This window comes from Cyprinodon variegatus, unplaced genomic scaffold (assembly GCF_000732505.1).
Source record: "Cyprinodon variegatus isolate N-32 unplaced genomic scaffold, C_variegatus-1.0 Scaffold711, whole genome shotgun sequence".
NCBI lineage: Eukaryota > Metazoa > Chordata > Actinopteri > Cyprinodontiformes > Cyprinodontidae > Cyprinodon > Cyprinodon variegatus.
In genome coordinates this window covers 358,527-381,577 of record NW_015151164.1, presented here as the reverse complement: position 1 = coordinate 381,577, position 23,051 = coordinate 358,527, and the positions used below count along the sequence as shown (strand labels likewise).

Below are 23,051 nucleotides of genomic sequence, written 5' to 3'. Positions count from 1 at the left end.
TGATAAATGCATGTCTCCTTGCTCCTAACAGGCCTCAGTACTACAAGCTGATAGATGAATGTATTGCTCAGATTGTGCTGCACAAGAATGGGTCAGACCCCGACTTCAAGTGCCGCAAGCTGAGCTTCGACATCGAAGGTTTGATAGGTGAGAACATTCTGACGATCTTGGATTTTCCATCCCTGAACACACTAGCTTCCAGATTTTTCCACCTACTCCAGTACTGGAATGCACTTCACCTTTTGAATAATAAGGCAGAAAACCAACAGACCACAAAAGAAATACTTGGGTATAAACTTCTTTGATGGAAAAAGTAGCTGTATTTTTTACTCATAAGGTTGCATTGATCATTAGTTAAACCACAAGGTGGAGCCAGAGAGTGGGTATCAGTATAGGCTGAATGGTGCTACAGGTTTCAACAACACAAGGAAATTGTACAAAAGACATTTTTCTTGAAGGAATAGATTAAAAACTCGCTTTTTCCATTCGCTACAAATCCAAAAGCATTTTGCTGTTGTATTTTAGCTTGCATGCTGAGATGGAGAGTGCATAAATAAAGCCCAGCCAGCAGTGCCCATCTTCATTTGTCTGCGGGGCACACCATCCCTTCCAGCTGCAGGCATGACACACACTTTTCTCTGGGAATCAAAGTATTAGGACTGATTTATGGTGTGTCAAAACTGCTTTGTAGAACTCGCTTCCTCGGATGTTTCTACCAGATCCATATAGCCTCTTTGAGAGATAAACGGAAAAGCATTTCCACAGATGGCGGTGATGCTTTATCATTAAAGGAGGGATGTCTTTAGGATGAAAAGTAAACTACTCCACAGTGTTTACTGATTGAAAAGCGCCACAGATCGCTTAACTGAAAAAAAAATGTGCTTAAGGTTTAAACCAGTTATTCATGGTTGACAAGCTGGTCAGTCACAGCAATATGTGGGAATGGCTGTCAGATTTTAGAGGAGACTGAAATGGTTGGACACGGACCTTAATCCGCCATCAGGAAGGTGTCGGGGGAGGGGATTAAAGTTGACTTTGTGATTGCCACTGATCCGTGAGATCTGTTTCATGTCACTCTCCATTGAATACAAATATAACATGGATTTTCCTGAGAAGGGAAAAAAAATAGGTGTAAACATTTGTCTGAATACAGATTTTCTCTAACCTGAGTGACGGCTGTTGAAGATCAGCGCCTGCAGGTGGCTAAAATGAAGCCAAATGCAGGTGCAGGCCACATCTAACGAGTTCATCGCTCTTTATGCCGGGTCTCTGTTGCTCACTGCAGGAGACTCTAATTGCACAGCTTCTAAATGCGTCCCGACACACGCAGGCTGGCTGGCCTCTTTTAAGCCTGTCAGAGTTATTATTGGTGGAAAGCAGCCCAATTCTGCCCTGCATGCATTATTTAGTGTTTTTCTTTGAACTCTAAAATTCAGCACAGTTTTTTTTTCCACCACATTCTGTTTCCCTCTGTGCTGTCTATTCAAAGTTTGTCCCATTTAGCCTAGCTACCATGAGCCTCTCCCCCACCACCAAATCCACATCCAATAACCACGTAAACTTGTACACAAAAACACCCTGAAATCGCATGTAGATCCATATCTTAAGTTAATGTTTTTATGTGGGAAATCTAGTCTTGATCTTTGGTTTCATTCAGCTTATCCTCCCCTGAAGCATAAATTTTTTTTCATTTAATCCGTTCCACTCCTGCATATTCCTTTTATCGCCTCCATCTTTATGAGTTACTCTCCAATTAACCATATAGATTTTTGAAGTTTTCTTTTTTAGTGTGGCCACGTAGCCTCACTGTCCTCCGTTCCACCCACCTCAAACTCCATAAGCTGCCTTTGATCCAGTGACATTGTGGCATTTATCTTCATATTAATTAGCTCCATCACCATCTCTGAGCCACCTGTTGACCTGCAATTATGCTGCAAAGGCATCCTGTTGGTCATCAGGTGTCCTCCTCACCCCGTCCTCTGCTAAGAAGCAAATCTGATCATACATAACTCCCATAGCAGCCATTTATCCTGCATGAAGGGAAAAACAAAGGTGCGTGGTGTTGAAGGCTTAAAAGGTAATATGTAAAAGCAGCGTGGAACACAAAGGATCCTGTTGTAATGAGATGCCTCTACAATCGCCTCATGGATCTTGACTCCCAAGTGTTGTGATAAAAGGGACAATAGGAAGACAGATGGTCTCGATCCTGTGAATTTATGTGAGTGCACAATCCTTGTACCACACTGAAGGGTAAAATGGTTTCGAGGCTCGATGCATGGAAGTGTGTCGTCAAAATCATTATCTTATCTTTGACCTCTCTTCTGGTTTCTCTCTCCTCCCCCCACCTGTTTCTGTCCATAGACAACATGGTGGATAAGACCAAAGTGGAAGCCAGTGAGGCCAAAGCAACAGATCTGGAGAAGAAGGTACAGTCCATTCATCTCTACTTAACTGTACGATAATTAATGTGCATAGAGAGGTAAATGGAAAGCAAATAAAAAGAAACAAACTTATCAGCTTGTTGTCATGTAACCCATAACAGAATATAGACGATGAATAAATACTGTTAAAACGTCCTTCAGCTTCACTAAATTGATTGTATTGTAATGAATCTTTGGCTGGCTATCATCAGGCTGACATAAGATGAAAAATGACAAAAAGTGAGAAAGGGATGTTGACTGAAAATGAGCATCTACACTCCTGAAAGCCCCCAGACAGCCGAGTGCACGCACAAACACGGGCACACACACGCTTACTCGATCACACAAGGGGGGTAAATGCCTTGATTGTGGCTCGTCGCTGACGTGATGCTTCTGTCCCAGTGACAGGATAATTGCAAAGAAGAAGCTAAAAACTAGTCTTCATTCATAATACACAGTTACATGTGGGATCATATCAATCGACAAGACGCATATCCAAGCAAGCAGGCGCTCTGTGAAGTCTAATTGTCATGGACCACACGCGTCATATTGCTGGTTGAGCATGATGGGGTAATTGCAAGCAGTCCCTTTTGGCAGGAATTAGGGATAAGGCTGTCAGGCTGCTGACAGCGAGAGTAACGGATCCGCTTTCCGCAAATTAAACAGCTGTGTGTGTGTCTGTGTCTTCATGTGTTCAGCTCTCTTTTTTTTATATATATTATCCTGTTTGTCAGGTGTCTAAGAGAAAATGATTTTCAAAATTGTGTTAAAATAAGTGAGAAAATTACAAAAAAACCCTTTAAGATGTTTTTTTTTAATGAAGGGGAAGGCGTGGAGGAACCCTAACAAGAGCGCTCATTTGAAAGCATTCAGGCATCCTCACTTTATAATTGCCTGTAATTTTCAGAGAGAATTATTGTACAAAACAAAAGAATTAAACTGCAAGAAATTCTCAGAAAGCTTCAACAGCTTCTTAGAGAACCAAAGATGTAAGAGCGGCTGCCTCTATAAACAAAATCAAAAATTTTACTTCTCTTTTGACATTTTCAAAATGATATAAACTTTTGATATAAACTTTAGTTGACTCAAAAGGTTATTACTTAATATTAGTCTCATGGCATTTCCTTTTCATTTTCAACCAGCTTTTGTTTTGCAGGCATACTTAGTCATTTCATTTGTATGTTCTGACAGGTTATAACCACTAACTTTTTTTTTATTGGATCTTTTTGTGGTTAGCCTTATGCGATGTAAAAAACAGATGTGAAATGGAAGAAAATGTAGAATTGGTCATAAAATCTAGATTTTCTTTCAGCAAGCACAGCTGCAAATCCTTGAGGGTATGTCTAAATCAGCTGTACACAGACTGAGCTTTGTTTCCCCATTCAAATGGTTCTCATTGCTTTTTAGTTCTATACTTTGACTCAGCCATTTTAAAATGCTTTCAGTTAAGCCATTCTGTTTTAACCTGGCTGTATGTGTAGGGTCATTTCCCCTCTGGAATGACAGGTTTCCCTCTACATTTGGCCCCATCCTATCATCTCTGACCAGCTAACCCTTTGGCTGCTAAATAAAAACATCCTCACAGCAGGAAGCTGCAGCCAATGTTTTATTTTGGTGTTTGGCGATCTTTAGGGTTTTGTTTTCTCTCTTACAGAGTTTTGCATGTAGCCCACAGACTCAATTTCTGTTTTCATCTGACCAGATCAGCCATTCTCACCTGGTTGCTCTGACCACCTCAAGGCTTGTGGTGAAGGGCAGAGGGAACTTTAAAGTTTTTTTCTAAATTGTTCAGCTGTCAGCAGATTTCCCCAATGGAGATGTTTTCTTGAGCTCCCCTGGAGTAACTATGGTCCTCTTTGCAACTTTTAAAGTAATTTTATGCTCTGATAATTCTTAGTAGGTGTCCATATGTTTTGTGTTTTCCAGTTTGGGATAATGGATATGAGTTCTGGCTGCAACAAAAAGGGACTTAAGAGAGGTTTAGAATACCGTTTTTTCTCCTCTAGAAAAAAAGCTAAAATTGAAACGGTGTGCTGCGTTCAAACTGTGGCTCAGGATGTAGTTGTATGTCTGTAGCCAGTGGGTTGCTCCTCTGTCGGTCGCAGTCATTGCGCCTTTTGGACAGACACTTCACCCTCCTTGTCTGGTGTTGATGGTCAGAGGACCTGGTGTTACGATTGCATTGACACCTGGTTAGTGTAAAGCACTTTGAGGTCCTCAGAGCTATACAGTTACAAACAGTTTAGCATTAATGATGTGATTTATTCATATTGTCTAACAAACTGAGAGAACAGCTGAAAATATGCATTAAATCAAACATCAGCTATGTCTTCTGAATTAAGTGTATTTAGATAACTTTTTATACTCCCTGCATTTAGGGGTATCTGACTTGATGGGGCTGAATATGCATGCATACCGGTTTTTAGATAATCTTACCTAATCATATCAAAGTTGGAATATCACATTCATATGTTACTGTGTGGATATATATATATATATATCTCAAGGCCCAATAAAATAAAGTCTGTGGTTGTAACCTAAGTGAAGATTTTTAAGGGGTTTAAGTACATTTGTGGTGGGGGGCTGTAATGGAATCCTAATTTCTTTTGGAGTCCCATGTTGTATTTTGTACAAACGAGTGTAATTACAAACATTACTGGGTTCATTAAATTCCAGAAAACATTTCCCTAATTGCATTTTAAAGTAGCAAACACATTCAGATTAACAATTTGAATAGTCATTATTTCTGTTCAGCCCAGAGGGTTTAGTGACCTTTTTCTGAGTGTCCTCATGAAATGAAGGAGAAATGCGTTTTTCTCCCGATAACACCTGGTGACAACAAATTACAAATACGACACGGGTACTTTTTCACACTATTTTTCTTTTCCAGTATACTAAATATTTGTTGTCTCTAACCATGACTTAAATACATATCAGCTGAATGCGGAGCTGACGACGCGCCAAGAGCTGCAGGTGGAGATGAAGAAACTGGAGGGTGATTATGACCAGAAGCTGCAGGACATGTGCCAAGAGAAAGAACAGCTGGCCTCTGCTAAACTGGAGCGAGAAAAGGAGAACCAAAGTCTGCAGGAACAGCTAGGCTCTTTGCAAAACCAGGTACACATAAACCCAACCCAATGTTTTGTTTTGTTTAACCAGGAAAGTCTTTTTGATATTTAAAGAGCCAATTTTAAATCTTATAAGGAAGCTTTATAACATGTATTTTTTCATCAGTGTGGCATCAAAGAACATGAACTTGATGTATACAGGTTTTAATAGCATGTTCTACAAATATGCAAATAACTATGCATCTTTATGACATTAGGTACTTAAAGATGCTGAAAAACACAATCTTTCATTTTGCTGAAACTAGAGAATACTCGCGTTAAGACTGGAGCCTGGTATGCAAAGTTGATTTTTTGAAACGCAGCAAATGAAGGGAAGAAAAATGAAAGGATATTGCAGGAGCCTGCCAAATTCCTTACAGATTAGGGATCCTTATAAATGATAAAAAGCGAGACATTCGGAGAGACTAAAACGAGAAGAAAAAAACCCACGATGGCGTGAGGACAGACATATTTTCTAAGGCCAAGATACACATGCAGTTTGTGTGTCTTTGTGTATTCATTCATGGGGAGGCAAAGATGAGGATTGTTTAGCTGTCAGTGTCCTGCTGCCACACCAGCTGGACTCTGCCTCATAGTGACAAACAAACTCACAAACACACCAAGTGACCCAGAACCGTCTGCCTCTGAGCACGTGTGCTCGTTAACTTTATGAAGATGGTTCTGTGTGTGTGTGTTCCGTTTGGACAACTACCCAACTTGCAACATGAGCTTCATCCACAGCAGCTGACGCCAGCAGAGTCAACTTCTCATCAAACAGAGGCTCCAAACAAACATAAACAGACAGTTGTCCAAAGAGTCAGCAGCACCACGAGCCAGGCATCAAACAAGCTTCTCATACGAAGATGGCTCGCGTTCTGTGTTTGAGGCGCTGCCGATGGAAGATTTCTCCACATGTAGAGATCTCTCTTATGATGCAGTGCCCAGTCCTACATCTGCTGCTGGACTAAAGAAACCTGCCTTGAAGGGCTCCCTCTGTCTGTTACCGTCTTCTTTTCAAAGTCTGAGGAAACAAGGCAGACAATTTGTTACACTGCTGCACACGGACAGGGTTTCAGACGCCTGCATGTACGCACGCATGCACACACGCAATGTTTTCACTCCAAATACAGGAAGGCGCATAGAGGAAATTAGCTTTTTGGTGTGCACTAGGCTCTAAATCGTGTTTGGTATATCAATATTCAAAAGCTGACTAGCTTTTATTAGCTGACTGACTTTAATGACTTGGACACTTTTCCCAAAATTTGGCAGCTACTGATGTAAATACTGTAATCTGTACTTTAGTATGGAAATGAAAAATTCATTACAGACTCGCTTCTAATTTAGAACTTTATCCTCTACTTTTAAAACTTTTTCTTTTGAATTTCCTTTGGAACTTAAATTCTTACTTCCATCTCTTTTCTTCATAATGCTAAATCTTTTTTAGGCTATATTCACTTTACTTCTTTTGTTCTCCTTTTTTTCCACTTAGTTATTCTATTTATTTGGAAAATGCTTTTCGCAAGGATGAAATGGAACAAAATGGTTTCAGGGGTCTTTGTCAGGGCCTTAATGTCTTCCTGTCCTGTAAAGAAAATACACAAAATACAATTTAGAATTTAAGTCTGGCTGCAGTTCTTGGCTTTAAAAGACAGGGACGTAGACATCATCTTCATATTCTGCACTGCCTTTAACCAGATTCTACTACATAGAATAAAGACATAATTTTAGTATTTTTTATTGTGGTTTCCTCTGCATTTAACATTTGTGCAATAGAAAACAATAGAAACCTAGGACAACTGTGTATATTCCAGGTTTTTCTGAAGGAAATTAGACAAGACTATTTGACAGCTTTTTTCACATTTAATCTGACCTTAAACCTAAACATGTATGAAACAAGAAGTAAATGATGCAATGCAAACCCTTAAAGGCACTTTGATTTTTTTTTTTTTTTTTTTTTTTTTTTTTTTTTTTTTTTTTTTTACAAAAGATGGCCTCTCCATCTGTTTTTTTTTTTTATCATTTTAATTATTTTTCTTATTGATTCTGGTCTGTCTGATATATTTTTGGATGGTGATTGGTGCCACAACAAAATAAAAAAATATCTTGTGATATGTTTATTCAAATATGCCATTATTTGTTAAAACTGGAAATAGAGAATTTATTTCAAGTATATAATCAATTAAATTTAATGATTTAATTTTGATATATACAATTTTGATATTATTATTTAATGATTTAATCAATTATTTCATGTTGCTGCACTGTAGGATGCAATGAATTCATTTAAACTTTCACACATCTAAAGTCAAGGAGGCTGCTACCATAGAAACCCTGGGATCTGATGGGCTGCTTCTCATTGAGCAATATAAGACAACTTCTTTATAGTTTTTCTTATTAGTCTAAACTCCATGGAATGCTCTGAAAACTTAGTGGAGAGTCAAATGATTTTCATAGATCCAGTCTGGTGTTTTAGCTCTAGCACAATAAAAAACGGATTCCTCTCTTATATAAACAATACTCCCAGGCAGGGAGTATTGTTTATGCTATGTGTTAATGATGCTTCTTTTCATGCTTATCTGCCTACAGATTGAAAAACTGTCAAAGGATCTGGAGGAGGCCAAAACTAAGGTTGTTACAGTTACTGTTCCCGTGCCAACACCTGGTCTGCCTCCTCCTCCTCCCCCTCCACCTCCTCCGCCTCTCCCGGGCCACCTAGCTTTTCCTCCCTCTCAGCCCCCATCTGGACCTGTACCGGGTGCGGCTACCGTTGCTGTACCTCCCCCTCCTCCCCCACCTCCTCTTCCTGGTCAGGCACCTCCACCTCCTCCGCCACCTCCACCCCTTCCAGGAATGGGGCCTCCCCCCCCACCACCACTTCCTGGTGTTCCTCCTCCACCACCTGGACCAGGTGTGCCTCCACCTCCACCAGGCTTTGGAGTTCCTGCACCACCTGCACTACCTTTTGGGCTCCAGCCTAAAAAAGAATACAAACCAGAGGTCCAGTTGAAGAGAGCCAACTGGAGTAAGGTCAGTGCTGACAGAAAATAGTTAATAAACTTATATGAACCATTTAGCAGCCTTGAGTTTAATTAGAACATTGTTGAAGAGTGCAGCTTTTATTTTAAGGGAGCTTCTGTTGGAGCTAAAATGTAAGCTGGAGCTTTTGTTAGTAAAATATTCACCAAAAGTAGCTTCCATGCATACGTGTATCTCATGACTATGTGCTTCATGTTCTTCAACACTCTCTCCTCTGTGATGGTTAAAACATCAAAACGTCCTTCCTTCTTTCTTTAGCCTAAAGCTACTGTTTAATGGCTAAAGCAGACTTCATCAGCATTTACTCTCTCTTTCTCACTCCTTCTTTGTTGGGGTGGTAGGAGGGTTTGACAAGGATGTCACAGAAATTGAGTTTTAATAAGCCTCCTTCTTTTAACTGCGCCACTGAAAGATAATTAAATTGCTGCTAGAAAGGATGGTATTCTTTTGTAATTTAAATGGCCTTTTTTTCATGGCTTGGGTCTCCTTTTTCTCCCCCCCCTGAATGCACTCTTGCTTTCTTTCTGGCTCCTTCGACTCATTGCCATATCACATTTCTTTTGCCTCACTCACTGTCTTTTTCTCTTAAAGCCCATCCCTGAGGCTCTGTCGAAAATGAAAGGCCTGATATCTCTAAATTTACTACCAGTGCTTTCTCCTTTGCTCTGGGTTTTTTCTCCTCCTGATGTGAAAACTTAGAACGTGGAAGAAGGAAGAAAAACATGCTGAGTTAATTTTGTCTTGTGTGAAAACATACTCATAAAACTAAGGGAGGGAAAGGATTCTGAGAGTGGAGGAAAGCTTCTTTCAAACTTGAGCTGTGGTTGTTTTATAGAAGTGTGTGAAGTAATTAGAGAAAATGAAATTCTCCTCTGTTTCCTCTTTATCTCCCATCCATCATCCTCTCTAGCATCACACTCCTGACAATTTCTTTATTTCCACTGAATTCTTTATCAACTGGTTTTATCGTATTTCAGCTGCTCAGATGAACATTTTAAGAATGTTGAAGAAATGATTATGTAAAGGCTTTAAATCCTTGTTCCTGTTTTTAATTGTTTCTCTTTCCATTTTTCTCTCTGTATATGTGACCCGTGTCCTTTTTAGATCGGACCTGAGGACCTAAGTGAGAACAGTTTTTGGACAAAGGCTAATGAGGAAAAATTTCAAAGCAGTGAACTCTTTGCCAAACTTACCTTAACCTTCTCATCCCAAACAAAGCGTAAGTTTTTTCTTATTTTGTGTGTTTAGCTCACTTCTTTTAAAGTTCCATTTCAAAATATTAAGGATTATTTTTTTCTTTCCCCTTTTTTTCCATGATCATTGATGCCCACTCCTCTATTTTTTTAATAGCAAAGGGTAGCAAAGGTAAGCCTATTACTGCACACACTGATTTTCACACACATTTCCTCTCCCACTTCTCTCTGTCTGTTAGCCGCTACACAGCAGGGTTTCACACCAATTTTCTGCTGGTTGCTTTACTGTGAGTAACTTTTTAAGTTGGGTGCAACAAAATGTTTACATCTCCCTCATCTTCAACCATATCACATCTTTATGAAGTCAGATTTTTGTCATTTTAAATGCAGGCTGACCGATTGTAACTGTGAGAGGATTTTGTTTTACTATAAAATGTATTTATTCAATATTAATAATAGGTAAAGCAATATTTGATTCCCATTTTCCCCATAGTGGTAATGTCATGTTCTGATTTTAGCCTTAATTGTTTAAAAGTGCTATGTTTTCAACACTTTTTAAGAGAAATGTTCAACAAATGAACTGGTATGAATCTAATCTGACGTCAGTTAAATTTGATTCTTGGGAGCAAAATAAGTCACAGAAGAGACGCACAGCTGAAAAATCTGCTTCGGTCCCTCATAAGCATCCTAGCTCTCCCACATTAGTGTCCTTATATCTGGTCACCCTAGCTGCAGAGCTGCTGGAACCTCCCTATCCTTAGTTTTGGATCTGACAGCACACTGACATTAGCTTTACTATCATTTGTCATGGAAACCATGCTGTCGTCTCATTCATTTAAAGATTTCACTCAAGCCAAATGCAATAGTTGCATTGGGGCAGTGGTCAACGAAGTAAGTTGTCTTCAAATGGTAACAGAAAGTAGGTCTACTGTGTTTTTTTTTTATGGTAGCCGCTTTTTCTCATTTTGCTGGAGATTTTCCCTCATTTAGATGTTCAACTGAGAAAACAGTTCAAACTGTAGAGCCCTAAGGAAGATGATGGCTGAGATCCAAGCTTCTTAACATTATTGTCTGGCCGTCAGCATAACCAGCAGTCACATATTGACTTCCCAAACACAGGAGGAACATCTTTGTGTTAAAAGTTCTGTTTTGTGAGTACAGATACTGTTAATAAATCTGATATGTTGGTAAAAACTTAAGAGTTGTCTAGGCTGTGCCTAATGCTACCTGATTTAGCTTTAGCAGCAGGCAGAGCCATTGTAGGTAGGAACATAATAAACCGTTTTTATGCCACACCAGGAAGTGCAACCAAGGAAGAAACATTTTTTAGGAGCTACAGACCTTTATCTGTACCTCAATCTTTGTTGGGCTACAAGCTTGGTTTTATAGGGATATTATTCAGAAAGTGTAAATCAAAACAAGTTACTTTCAGGGGGGTCTATAACACCCCCTCATCCACTGTAGTTCATTTTGTTGTTGCACCTACCTTCAGCATTGGGTGTGTTTTGAACACATCAGTGCAGGCAGACAATGGGACGGCAGGATATGATGGGATAAGGAGAAGGTCACTGATGTCCTCTGACGCCTCACCAGCTGTCCTTGTACAAAATGCTGACACACACACACACACACACACACCTGTCCACTCCTATCACCTTGTCCCTGTGTCACTGAGCCTTCTGCTTCAACTCCTCCATATTCAAATTATTGCCCGGACATCAGGGGCTTCCAGACAGTGTGTATTTGGTTTGATCCGACCTTCAGTGTCCATACTCATCACACACATGCAGGTTATATACATAAACAGCAGAGTGCGTGCACAGACGCCTTATAGTAGCTTTTGATGTCAGTTAAATGTCAGCTGTCCCATCTGCATCCACCTTTATATCAAATCCTCACATTCGCCTGCCACTCCATAATATGACTCTCCCCTCATCCACACTCCATTTGGCCCATGCTCCCAGGAATCCTTATTTTTTTCTTGGCCCAGACATTCGCCTGTTCCTTATGATGTCTAATAACCTTTTCCAGGCGCTGTATATAAAGACACCCTGGCCTTTTCATAGCCTCACACCTGTCTCTCTGTGGGGATGAGTGGGGTGGGTTTGGGTAGTAGTTGGTGACAGGTAGGGGCTATTGATTTTCATGGCATGTACTGTATTGGTATGCTACAAAAGACTTGATTCCAATTTAAATATACCTCTGTGCAAGTATGCATTTTTGAGTGGGATTGTGTTTCAATAAAAAAACTCTTTTTCAAACCTGTTGATTATTGGCTGCTGTGTAAATTAGCATAAGCACAGACGCCACTAAGCTCCAGCTCTGCTTATGCGCCTTAACCTTGTTCCTTAGCCCATCATTCTCTGTGTTAAAGAGACAGCTGAAGGCCTGATTTATTCCTCCTGAGCTCCCTCACATTTCCAGAAGCTGTTTCTCTTTTCCAAGTACTTTTTTTTTTTGTTTTTCTTTCCTCCTTTTGTGCTGCTCATTCCCCAGTCCCCTTGTAAAACTGAGATCACACTAAGTCTCTGGCGACCCACTCTGACCCTTCCTCCACCTCTTCATCAGTTGCCCAGCAGCTGGACGAGCAAGCACACACAGCCACACACAAAAAAATAGACATGCAGCGTGGGTAATGTGCTCAAGGCATGGTCAGAAGTGTCGACCTCTGCTGCTTAGTGGAGGGCCAGACAACTGATGGAGGGACACACATATCATCTGACTGGAGCTGCATTTAAACAGTTTCACATTGAGCTATTGGATGTGCCAGAATGTCACTACAATGGGCATTTCATAGCTGTAGTAATTGTGTTCATGGTAAAGACCTATGTAGACTTGAGCTGATTTCAAAAGCAGCCTTCGTCAGCATAATGATGAGCTGCTCAACCTTCAGCTTCTTCAGTCAGTGAATCTTTCTGTCTGGACCATTTTAATTGCCCTGGTCTGCCTTCCTTTGCTGTTTCTGCAAATCCCTCCCTCAGTCCTCTTTTCTTTTTAAAATTCATCTGATCTAATCAGTGTCAGTTTTTTTTTCACGACTTTGGCTCTTTTCTGCACCCCTGATCTGTTATTATTGGAGTCATATGGTTTGGTGGAAACTCCTGTAAATTGTTGCTGTTTTCACGAATTGTCTTTTCAACTGAGCTCTAGGTTGTAATAGATGTAGACTTAGACAGATTTTATTTTGTCATTTTGTACACACAAGTGTACACAAAAAGAAATTTCATAAAGTACAGCTCTCTAGACCTTTTCATTTTTTAAAGTGCAGCCTTAAAAAAGGTAAGCAGAAGTGATAAAAACATTGTGATGGAAAAAAAACACTGTGGTGAAAAAAGTGATGTAAACATATGACCGAATAGTTACAGTTACAACATTCAGGTTGTTTTTTTTTTATTTGTAAACATCTAAGAAATACTTACTGTTGAAGTAATTTCTGTCAGATGGAAATCTGGTTTAAGAATGTTTTTGTTGTCAAACCTTTTTCTTTCTTATGTATCAAAACTTTCATTTACTCTCTTCTTTTGTCCTGATATTTTTTGGAGACATCTTAGAGACCTCTAAGAACCAGCAGGATTTGATTTAGCACCTGTATGAACTGTTTTTGACAAGTCACTCTGCAGCAGCTGTTATATGAATTTACCTTACACACAGACATTTTTTTCCTACCAATTTGCTGTTTACCAATCTGCTATAGAGTCACTTAATGCAAAAATATGTCAAGAACTGAGGAGATAGAAGTTTTCTACGGGTAATTTTCCTTCCAAAATGACTTCCTGCCTCGATATTAAATGAGCCGCCCTTTAGCAGACGGAGAGGACAAATGGCAACAAAGATAAGTAAGGTCGAATTTTTCATACCAACCTCTCTTTAACTTTATAAAGTCAAGGAGACACATTTATTCCTGTTAAAGTTGGAAGGGGCAGGTTTTCAGGAGGGTTCTGCTTGACATGAATGAATGAATCAAGGGAGTCACAAATACTAAGATCATGTGTGATTTATTTGGTCTCCAATGTCATCCCTGGTTCATCCCACTAAGCTGCCGTTTTAAAATAAAAGCAAGCAATTCTTTGCTAACCAATGAGATGATTGGAGTTGCATGGTTTAGTCCTACTGTCTGAGATAAAAAAATTGTAGGATGCAAATTAAACTGAATTGAAGGATATGTAACTTGGCCTAGGAATTTTAATATTCTGGTTTGCTTCCAACTTTGATTAAATTGAATAAATTTGAGTTGTCTCATAAGGTGAAAAAAAAAGGTCAAAAAACCTATTGAGTGAACTAAAACTGAAAACCAGATCATTTTATAGATGAGGAATTATATTTATTTGTGGTCTGGTGGGAGACAGCCACGTATAGGCAGAGTTGTTTTACCTATTACCATTTTGCACTGAGAGTTGAATCAAAACCTTATCAAATTGCTTTTTATATAAAAAATAAAAAACAACGATTATTCTTTCCTTACAATAACGATATCTCTGGCATTTACCCATTACATTTATTTAAATATATAAATTATTATTATTATTATTATTATTATTATTATTTCTTCTTAACAAGAAGAAATAAGTTATAAGAATGAAAAGTTCCCACAAAATTTAGTGGAAAATTTGTAATAGTTTTGCTTAATATGCATAAGTTGATGATACATTTTTCGCCATGCAGCTTTTCATAGAAGAACACTGAGATTAAAACATGCTGATAGTAGCTAGTCAATTAGTCAGGCTATCTGCTTGGGTACAGCCTGCAGCCATCTGGTTAATAGGCGTGCTGATCTTAACTTTCCCAATCTTGCATTTAAGTAGTGTTATCTTTATATATGTAATGGAAAGCTCTTCTTTAGTTTCCACACCATGATTTCAATTTCCATAGCTGGAAATATTTTCAAAAAGCCGAATTTGTTTACTTTTCCTTCATAGCAGTGACCCAGACATGACTTATTTAAAGAAGTGGTTTTATGTGTTTGTTTGTTCATTCTTATTGATGTTTAGAATATTCCTGTCGGTATAGTTTTTAATAAGACCACATATTGAGGGTTTATATGTTATGAGGTTTAATTATGGTTCAGTGGAGCCTGATTAATAAGTGGATTTAATAGCTTGTTTGTCTGTCTGCACAGACTTGATTTGTTTTAACGCTCCTTTTGAAGAGCTATCCCTTAATGAAATGACTATTGAAATCCTCCTGCAATATTATTAGAAGATCAATCATCCTTTTATATTGTCAGACATATGCTGTTTCTCATTAGACCATTTGTAACTGTAAACAGCCTTGTTGTTTTGGATTTGCTGTGAGCCTATAAAGCGATTAGTGCAGCACAGAAGATTTTAGGCAGTAAGCTTATCCCAGTATTTCCCTTTAAGCTACTTTAAAAAAAATGTCTTACTTTGAAGTGGGTTTGTTTATTTACTACCTTTCAGTGTTTGTTTACTTCTCTCTTTCATATAAAAAGGAATAACACTGGCTGATCAGGATTTAAAGGTCTGTTTTGGAAAGTACAAGAGATGAGTGGCAGCATTAGTCTTTTTCCAGCATTTACATATTCATCCCAAACTACTGTCCTTTTTTTAAACTTCTGCAGACTTTGTGTTTGGTGGCAGGTAGCTTTTGAAGTCGGCACCTCGGATAGCCCAATTAGCAAAAGAATGAGGGAAAGAGCAAGTGACGGAGGAGGAGGAGGTGGGTGATGTAAAAGCAGACAGAGCAGAGGGAAAAGGGTATGCTAGTGGGAGCAGTGGTGATTAATTTGATTCAGTAGAGAAAAGAGCCAGGAGCATATATACTTATTAATCCTTATAATGGGAGGATCATCTTCACATCCCAATTCTCCAGTCTTTACAGCAATCTCCCTGTTCTTTGTGCTGCTCTGTTAAAGCGCCTTGTCCCTGCTTCCTGTTTCTGCTGCGATCCTTTGCCAGCGCCGTGCAACACATTTAGACTTGTCACCACAGCTTTCTGTATTACATTCCCCTCCTGTGAATAACAAATTTATTGAGGATACATCCATGTTTGTCGGTGCACTGTCTGTATGCTGGTATATGTGAGAGTGAGAGAGTTCTGCCACATTTAGAGACCAATTATAATAAGCCTTTTGATCTCCCTGTGTTCTGACGGAATCAATTTTCCCTCTCTGTAGGTGTGATTGTGTTCTCTCTAGGTGTGTTTGGGTCTGGATGAATACATAGACCCATTTGCTGTGTGGTGTATTTGTTTTTTTTGTTTTTTTCCTTTTACCTCCTCCATTGCCTCCTCACCTTAATGAGGTACCAGTCGACATGAAGATACCTGCTGTGTGTGTGAGTGAGTGTGTGTCTGTCTGTGTGTGTGTTTTTGCACAATTTTGCAACCCAATCAGTTATTAGGATCAAAGATGGAATATATTAAAAATAAAAGACCTAGAGATGGAGAACTACGCTGCTGTGTTGATTAGGTCATTTGGCTATTTTTCTGAGTACACTTGTTTTTTTGTTTTTAAATGTCCGTGTTAATCAAAGAGCAGAGGCACTTCTGCTTTTCTATCACAGTTGTTTACCGCAGTCTGATTGCTGGACTGTTACAAAATGTCAGCACAATGACTGAAATGGTGTCTCTACCCTTTTGTTTGTTTGCTTGTTAGTTTATTTTGATGGTTTTTTGTTTTTGCCTAATTGGGATTTTATAAAGCCAAATTGTTTGGCAAATAAATAGAATTCTTTTCCAGCACAGAAAGCCAGAATGTGAATGTGTAATATCATTGTTCATCATTATTTTTTCATAATCCTTGATAAGCTATTGTCACAAACAATTCAGTATTTCAAGAAATGTCCAGTTTGAAAACTGCTACTTTTTTTTCAAATATTCTAGTATTTTAAAACAGCTATAGCCAAAGTGCTGTACATATAACAAACAAAAATATGTTTGCATGTTAAAGACCAAGGAATAAAAATGCATTTTTAGCTTCTGATATTAAGAGAAAGTTCTGTACATAGCCTTTGAGCAGAAACGTTAAAATCTCTGTCCACTCTGAGCCTCCTTTTAGACCTCTATATTAGGAGTTGCTGATAAACTGACCTGAGGCATAGAAAAGAGGAGTAGGAGTGGAGGAGCTGAGGAAAGGCTAGTTGGAACCATGTAAACCTTTAACAACAAAATAAATCTTAAAATGGATTCTTAAAGGAACAAGAAGCCAAGTTCAGTCTGTCTTACCGTCTCCTGTTAGAAGCCTTGCTGCAGCATTCTGGACCGCCTGAAGAGATTTCATTGAGGAACGAAAACCACAAGTTAAAGTCTTTTGCATTACTTCAGCAGGGATTTAATAAAGGCTTGGGCTGCTTTTTTAAGTTGTGTAGGAAAAAATGGGCTTTAAATTTGTTAGCTGTTTGAAATGATTAAAAATCGGAGCTTACAGCTGCTCCAACCTGGCGATTAAATGTGAAATCACTTACCATCTTAAAACCTGTGTTCAGAACTGTCCGCTTAAATTTGAGGCTTTATAGTGGGAAAAAAATGTGGAAGTTAAACTGAGCCACTGCCCTCCTACGGCCTCCTCCACGTATCCTGGTTACGGGCCTGTCTCCTGGTAGCTACTATGCTGACAGACACCGCAAACCTTCTTGCAACTGCTCGCCATCCTGGATGAGTTGCATCACCTGCGCCTCTTGTGTGGTTTGTAGAGTCCGTCTCATGCTACTACGAATGTGAGAGCACCACCAACATTCAAAATCGGACCAAAACATCAGCCAGAAAGGATAGGTACTGGGAAGTGGTCTGTGGTCCCCTCCTACAGAACCGCTCCTCTATTGAGTGATTCTTGCTAATTTGCTTATAATTTTCATCTGTTTTCTATTTCATTTGCACAACAGCATGTTAAATTGTCAGTCAATGTTGCTTCCTATGTGGAGCGTTTGATTTCACAGAAGTTTGATTTGATTGAGGTTACATTGTGTTGTTTAAGTGTTCCCTTTTTAATTATTTTGGATGCAGTTTACTTAAGATTAATGATCGTTTTCAGTACTTCTGAAAGAAAATAGCCTATGTTTATTGTCCTTAACGTGGCTTCAGATACATGATACATTCTTATAGGGATGCCAAGATGTACTTGAAATAAACATTGGATTGTTTAGAAGGGAAAAAATATTAGCGTGAGATTATGCATTAAAATGATCATGTTCTTTAAAACATGTTTTCCAAGGCTGCCAGTGAGGATGAAGGTAGCTATTGTAAAGGCTGTGAGATGACAAGAGTATTCAGGCATAGAAGATGACCACAGCTGAGAATGTAGACCAACATAAACCTGGGAGAGAAGCTGATAAAGAGAAATATAGTCTTCATTCATTTTGGAATGTGGCTCAAGGCTTTCTAAAAACATATCTGAGAACTCCAGAAGGAGAGATTAGTGAATGTTTAATAAGTTGGTCTCAACCTTGAATGTAAAACAGCTGGGCCATCTCACAGGAGGCTCGCGTTTATTGGAAAAATGAATTTAGTGTGGTAATTTTCTTTCACTACCAAATATTTCTGGAGTTCTTCTGCTCCTTAGACTGGTTAATACATTACAGAAGCAGAGAGGATTCTACTGTTTGTTTTGTTAAAGAAAAAAACAGGGTGTTCAAGAACTTTTAAAGTAATATTGATTTTAGGTTAATTACCTGACAGAATAAAAGTGTTTAAATTTAAAATGATCCCTGTTTATATTATGTGTCCCTGTATGTGACTAAAGTTTACAGAATTATGAAAAAATTCAAGATTTTATTGCAATAACTCTGTTTTCATGTCAGCTTAATAACCTTTTTGTCCTTAGCTATTACGGAACAAGCAGGTGCTTTAGGTACATCAGGTAGAATATGCCAGAGCATGAGGGAGCCTGCCAGTATCTTCTGTCAGAGAATCATAGCCTGGAACTTGGTGCTGGAGGCTTTCATTATTACCGCTCCAGTCAACTGCAAAGCAGCAAGTGCATGCTCGATGTAACAGAACCGTTTGGAAAGCCCAGGATTGCTTTTCCTTCCTTTTTACTGAAACTAGAAAGCCTTTCCTCGAAAATCCTGCGCAAAGCATTCTAAACGGCCCTTATATCCTATATAAGGACTAAATGTAGACCGACTGTTTTTATGAAATGCAAATGAGATTTTTTTATTATCAGGTTTTGTTTGCTGTGTATTTGTGTGTTTACTTCAGTGTCTATGCTTCCCACTGCCTAAGTTTAAATCCCAGCTGTACCTCTTGAAGCCCCAGTAGTAGAGGGGCATTAGCTTGGCTTTGCTTGCTCTTTAAGCCTTAACATGTATCCTCAGTTCTGCAATAGCGTGCATTCCCTCATTCACCATCTCTTCATGCTTACAGAACAGCCGCAAAGCACTGTTTATTCATCAGGCCTTATCAAGTTCAAACACATCTGAGCGCGCTCGCATTGGCTCTCGCCGCCAGCCGCCGCGGCGCTTCTATGCTCAGACACACGCGTACATTTGCACATACACATGTAAGCATCTTGGTAAACATGCACACACGCTTCAGTCCCGCACCTTCTCTACCTTCTATTCCCCTCTTGTTACATCTCTCTCCACTGTTTTACATGCAAATGAGCAAAGTGTGTTCATGCCGCAGCATTACCGCTGTGTGTCCCTAATCTCCTTTCAACCTATTCTCTTTCCTGAAGATTATCCTGTTTTTAGAAGGAATAAGTCCTCTTCACATCCAGCCGACCAGTTAGCCAAGCAGCCAGCCTGCCAAGGACCCGATCTCTCATTTTATTTCCTGTACCATGTAAATGTTCCCATTGATCTGACAGCTGAACATAGAATGAGGGAATATGTGTGTTTAATGTGGCTGGGCTTTTAGTAGGTTTGTAATCTCTGGGTGCGTGTTTAAGGTATTCCTGGATAAGTCCCAAGCTTGTTTGAGATGCTAAGTATTGTCAGTGGGATTCTGACTGGTTTCACCCACAGTTAGACCAGATGGAAAGGATGAGAGATGAAAGCATATATGTATGCACACCTACAATCCATCCTCCCACTCCTCTCCTGGTCACAGCAGCATATTCTCTGCTCCACATGTGTCCTCCTTCCATAGATTCCTGCTTCAGTCTTTGTGAACACATCTGTAGGTTCGTCGAAAGTGTCCAAATGAGAATGGAAGTGCTTTGCTTTTGATACTGATGGGCTGAGGAGCAGCAGAAGTCATTATGATGCTGTGGCTATGATTAGAAAGCCTAGTTATCAGGAGAAAAAAAGGGGGGGGGGATTAGAGTCAAAAAGTAGATTGCGTTTATCTTCGCTCACAAACGACAGGAACTTGCACTCTGTTTACTTTATTTGCAATATAAGCTACCTTCCCTGCGGGCAGAGAAGTACTAACGCAGGCACACGCGCTTTAGAGTTTGCCCACTTTGATGTCACTGATACCGTAAGGGGAAAAAAAAGGTAGTGGTAAAAAGCAACAACTTCAAAGATGGAGCTGACAAGATACAAGCATTAACTTGCATCTCTCTCATCTTTTTCTTATCTCCTGCTTTCCTCAACTCATATTGCTACTTGCTAAAGGAGCCCATATGAAATGAGCCAGTGAGTTAGGCCTGGATCTGAGTTCAGAACCAATATAAAACAAAGTTGTAAAACACTCAAAGGGAAAACGACAGCAGTAGAGGCATGTGGAAATGTCATTAAGATGTCTAATTCTCCCAGCTGTGAGATTGTTTCACAGTAGCCTTAAGGCTGCCACTGACTTGATGCTGGCTACAAAGTGAGTTATTAGGTGCTACTAGGCCATTAGACTATTGTCCTAATGGCCCAGACTGTGTCCAGAGGGTTCTAATATACCCATACTTATTAAAACTATCAATTCCCCTCACAAAGCACTCCCTCTTAAGGTACACATTCTCCTGTTTACTTCCATGCAGCTGCGTGTGTTTCGTGCCCCGCTGGGTTGCATGCGAGCTCTGGGTGTGCTACAAACCTTTATTGCCACATCTGCTGGTGCAGTGTGCCTCATTCTGTGGAAGCAGTGTGTAAAATGGATAACCCAGTGGCATTTACACCAGACACCTATGGTATTTACAAGGCTCAGTAGATTGGGCCACGCTCCACTTTCTGACCTTAATTTCCTGCCAGTGTCCATGCGACCGTATATGCAGAGCAACTGTTTAGGCCAGGATGTTTGACCTATGCATATATCTGTGTGCAACTGCAATATATGGCTGCACTGACGACTGTTGGTTTGTGTTTTGGTTTGAATGCTAAAACAGTTGCTCCATTACTCAGTCTCTGCATTTGTCATGTTCTGTGAGACGTAGGTTCTGCTTTGCCTCTGAGGCCCCTTCATTTTTCACCATTCTGCTAGTTACACCAAGCAACACAAAACTGTACATCTACTTCCTGTCCCTCTGTATTCATCTGCTGCCTCTGTCTTGATTCTCCCCTGCGACATCCGGCACCCCACCTGCTCGCCCGTTACCACATGTGCTCAACTAATCAACATCAGGAGCTTCTCAGATTACAACTTGAAAAACCCCCTCAAGACATTTGTTCACTTTTTTTGGCCATTTCAGGTAGCCTGCTCCCTTCTCTGTGTCCACCTCCTCTCTTTTAGCTTTGAATTTTTAACCTCCCCACTGAATAAGAGATGTAGCTGGCCTCTTGGGGAAAGGAGAGTTGGAGGGAGGGCAGAGAAGGAAGGAAGGGAGAAGGCGGGGGAGGCAAAAAGGGAAGAGGTTTTCCCTAAACACACTTTCACATTTATCCCCTAAAAACTCTACTCTGTGTGCTCAATAATGCATGGCCATTCCTCATTCCCTGTTCCCATCCCTTTCCTCTTGTTTTCTTCATCTTCTTCTTGCCGGTTCCCAAAGCTCTCATCACCCCACCCAGCAGATTAACTACAGGGAAAAACTGAGAATTGCAAATCAAGGTGTTGGTAGGCGGCCATGAGGGGCTACCAGTACAACAGAGAGTTGGTAAGAAATTAGAGCAGTCACTTGTCACACTTCTAAAGAAGTTAAAGTGGTGATCAGAGAATTTGCTTTTAAGTTTCGCCATTTTAGTCAGACAGCAAAGCTTGATCGGACTTCAGAATTGAAATTTAAGTTGAATGCAAGCCACCTATATCATGTATCATATCCTCAATAAAACTAGTAAAGTGTGTAACACCACCTTCATCCTCTAATTTGTCCTAAGCCTTCTCTGAACCTGACTGTTCCCACCTCCTTAAGGGCATTAATGTTGGATATCAAAGCCATCACAGGGGACCCTTCCAATGCTGCTATGGAGAAAAATGCCACTATAGAGATTTCAAAGGAGAGACACTAAGGAAGGGGTTAAACCTCAAACTATGTACCGTATTTATGCTTGAGAATTTATCTGTTCAAACTATTGTGCTTTGGCAGACTGAGCCGTTCAGGACTGGTTGTGCATGCGTGTGGCGTCTCTCTGTCTGGATGAGGGAAGAAATAGAGAACAGACATCTTAAGATTTCTGCACGACTCTTCTAAGTTTTGGAACTGTTTGTAGAGTTTGTGCTTTCCAATTTTTTCTCGACATTGTTATTTCAAACTTTCTTCTCTCCTCCGTTAGCATTGTCATCGGTATGAAAAAAAAAAGCCCTCTATTGCAGATGAATCATAAAAAGCAGCTGATCCCAGAAAAAAAATTATTTAAACAATTCTCTTGTGAGATGTGTTTCCCCCCCAAAAAATATATATAATAACTTTCATTTAACTAGGAATGTAAAATGTGGTCACTTTTACTGTGATTTTGTTTATAACTGCATTTACTGTCTCTATAATTACCCAGAATTCTTTCAAGTGTCCAAAAACAGCCAGAAACAGAACCAAATGATTTTCATTAAAAAGGTTTAAGGAGTTTACTCTCAGGCTGGTTAGCTAATTATAGGAAGAAAAAAACATACATTCTGCAAGTTTTTTTGATCCCGTTGGATAAAAGGTTTAATTATTGGTTGAAACCACTTAAAAGAACCAGACCTTTGCCTGTTTGTCAGGATGGGTCAGGAAATAATTGCAAAACAAAAGCATAAAGAGAAAGTCATATTTAAAGGCCTCCTACCCACATACTGAAAATAAAATCTGATAGAAGTCAAATCCATCTATCCATTTTCTGTCTTATCCCAAGCGGGGTTGCGAGGGGTGCTGGAGAGTTTTGGAGAAACCAATTAACCCAACAGTCATGTTTTTGGACTGTGGGAGGAAGCCAGAGTACCCGGAGAGAACCCAAGCATGCTCAGGGAGAACATGCAAACCCCATGCAGAAAGATGGAATCGAACACAGAACCTTCTTGCTGCAAGGTAGCAGTGCTACCCACTGCGACACTGA

General features: G+C 39.7%; 1 protein-coding gene across 2 annotated transcripts in view; it reads left to right on the top strand.

Moving 5' to 3' along the window:
• Positions 1–23,051, top strand: part of diaph1 (diaphanous related formin 1) — a 132,959-nt gene that overhangs the window by 46,590 nt on the left and 63,318 nt on the right. For both annotated transcript variants that reach the window (XM_015394854.1, XM_015394853.1), the window contains 6 exons: positions 32–147; positions 2,362–2,426; positions 5,358–5,537; positions 8,114–8,554; positions 9,668–9,782; positions 9,914–9,928. In XM_015394854.1, coding sequence (XP_015250340.1) covers positions 32–147; positions 2,362–2,426; positions 5,358–5,537; positions 8,114–8,554; positions 9,668–9,782; positions 9,914–9,928 — 932 coding nt within the window. The remainder of the gene's footprint in view (positions 1–31; positions 148–2,361; positions 2,427–5,357; positions 5,538–8,113; positions 8,555–9,667; positions 9,783–9,913; positions 9,929–23,051) is intronic.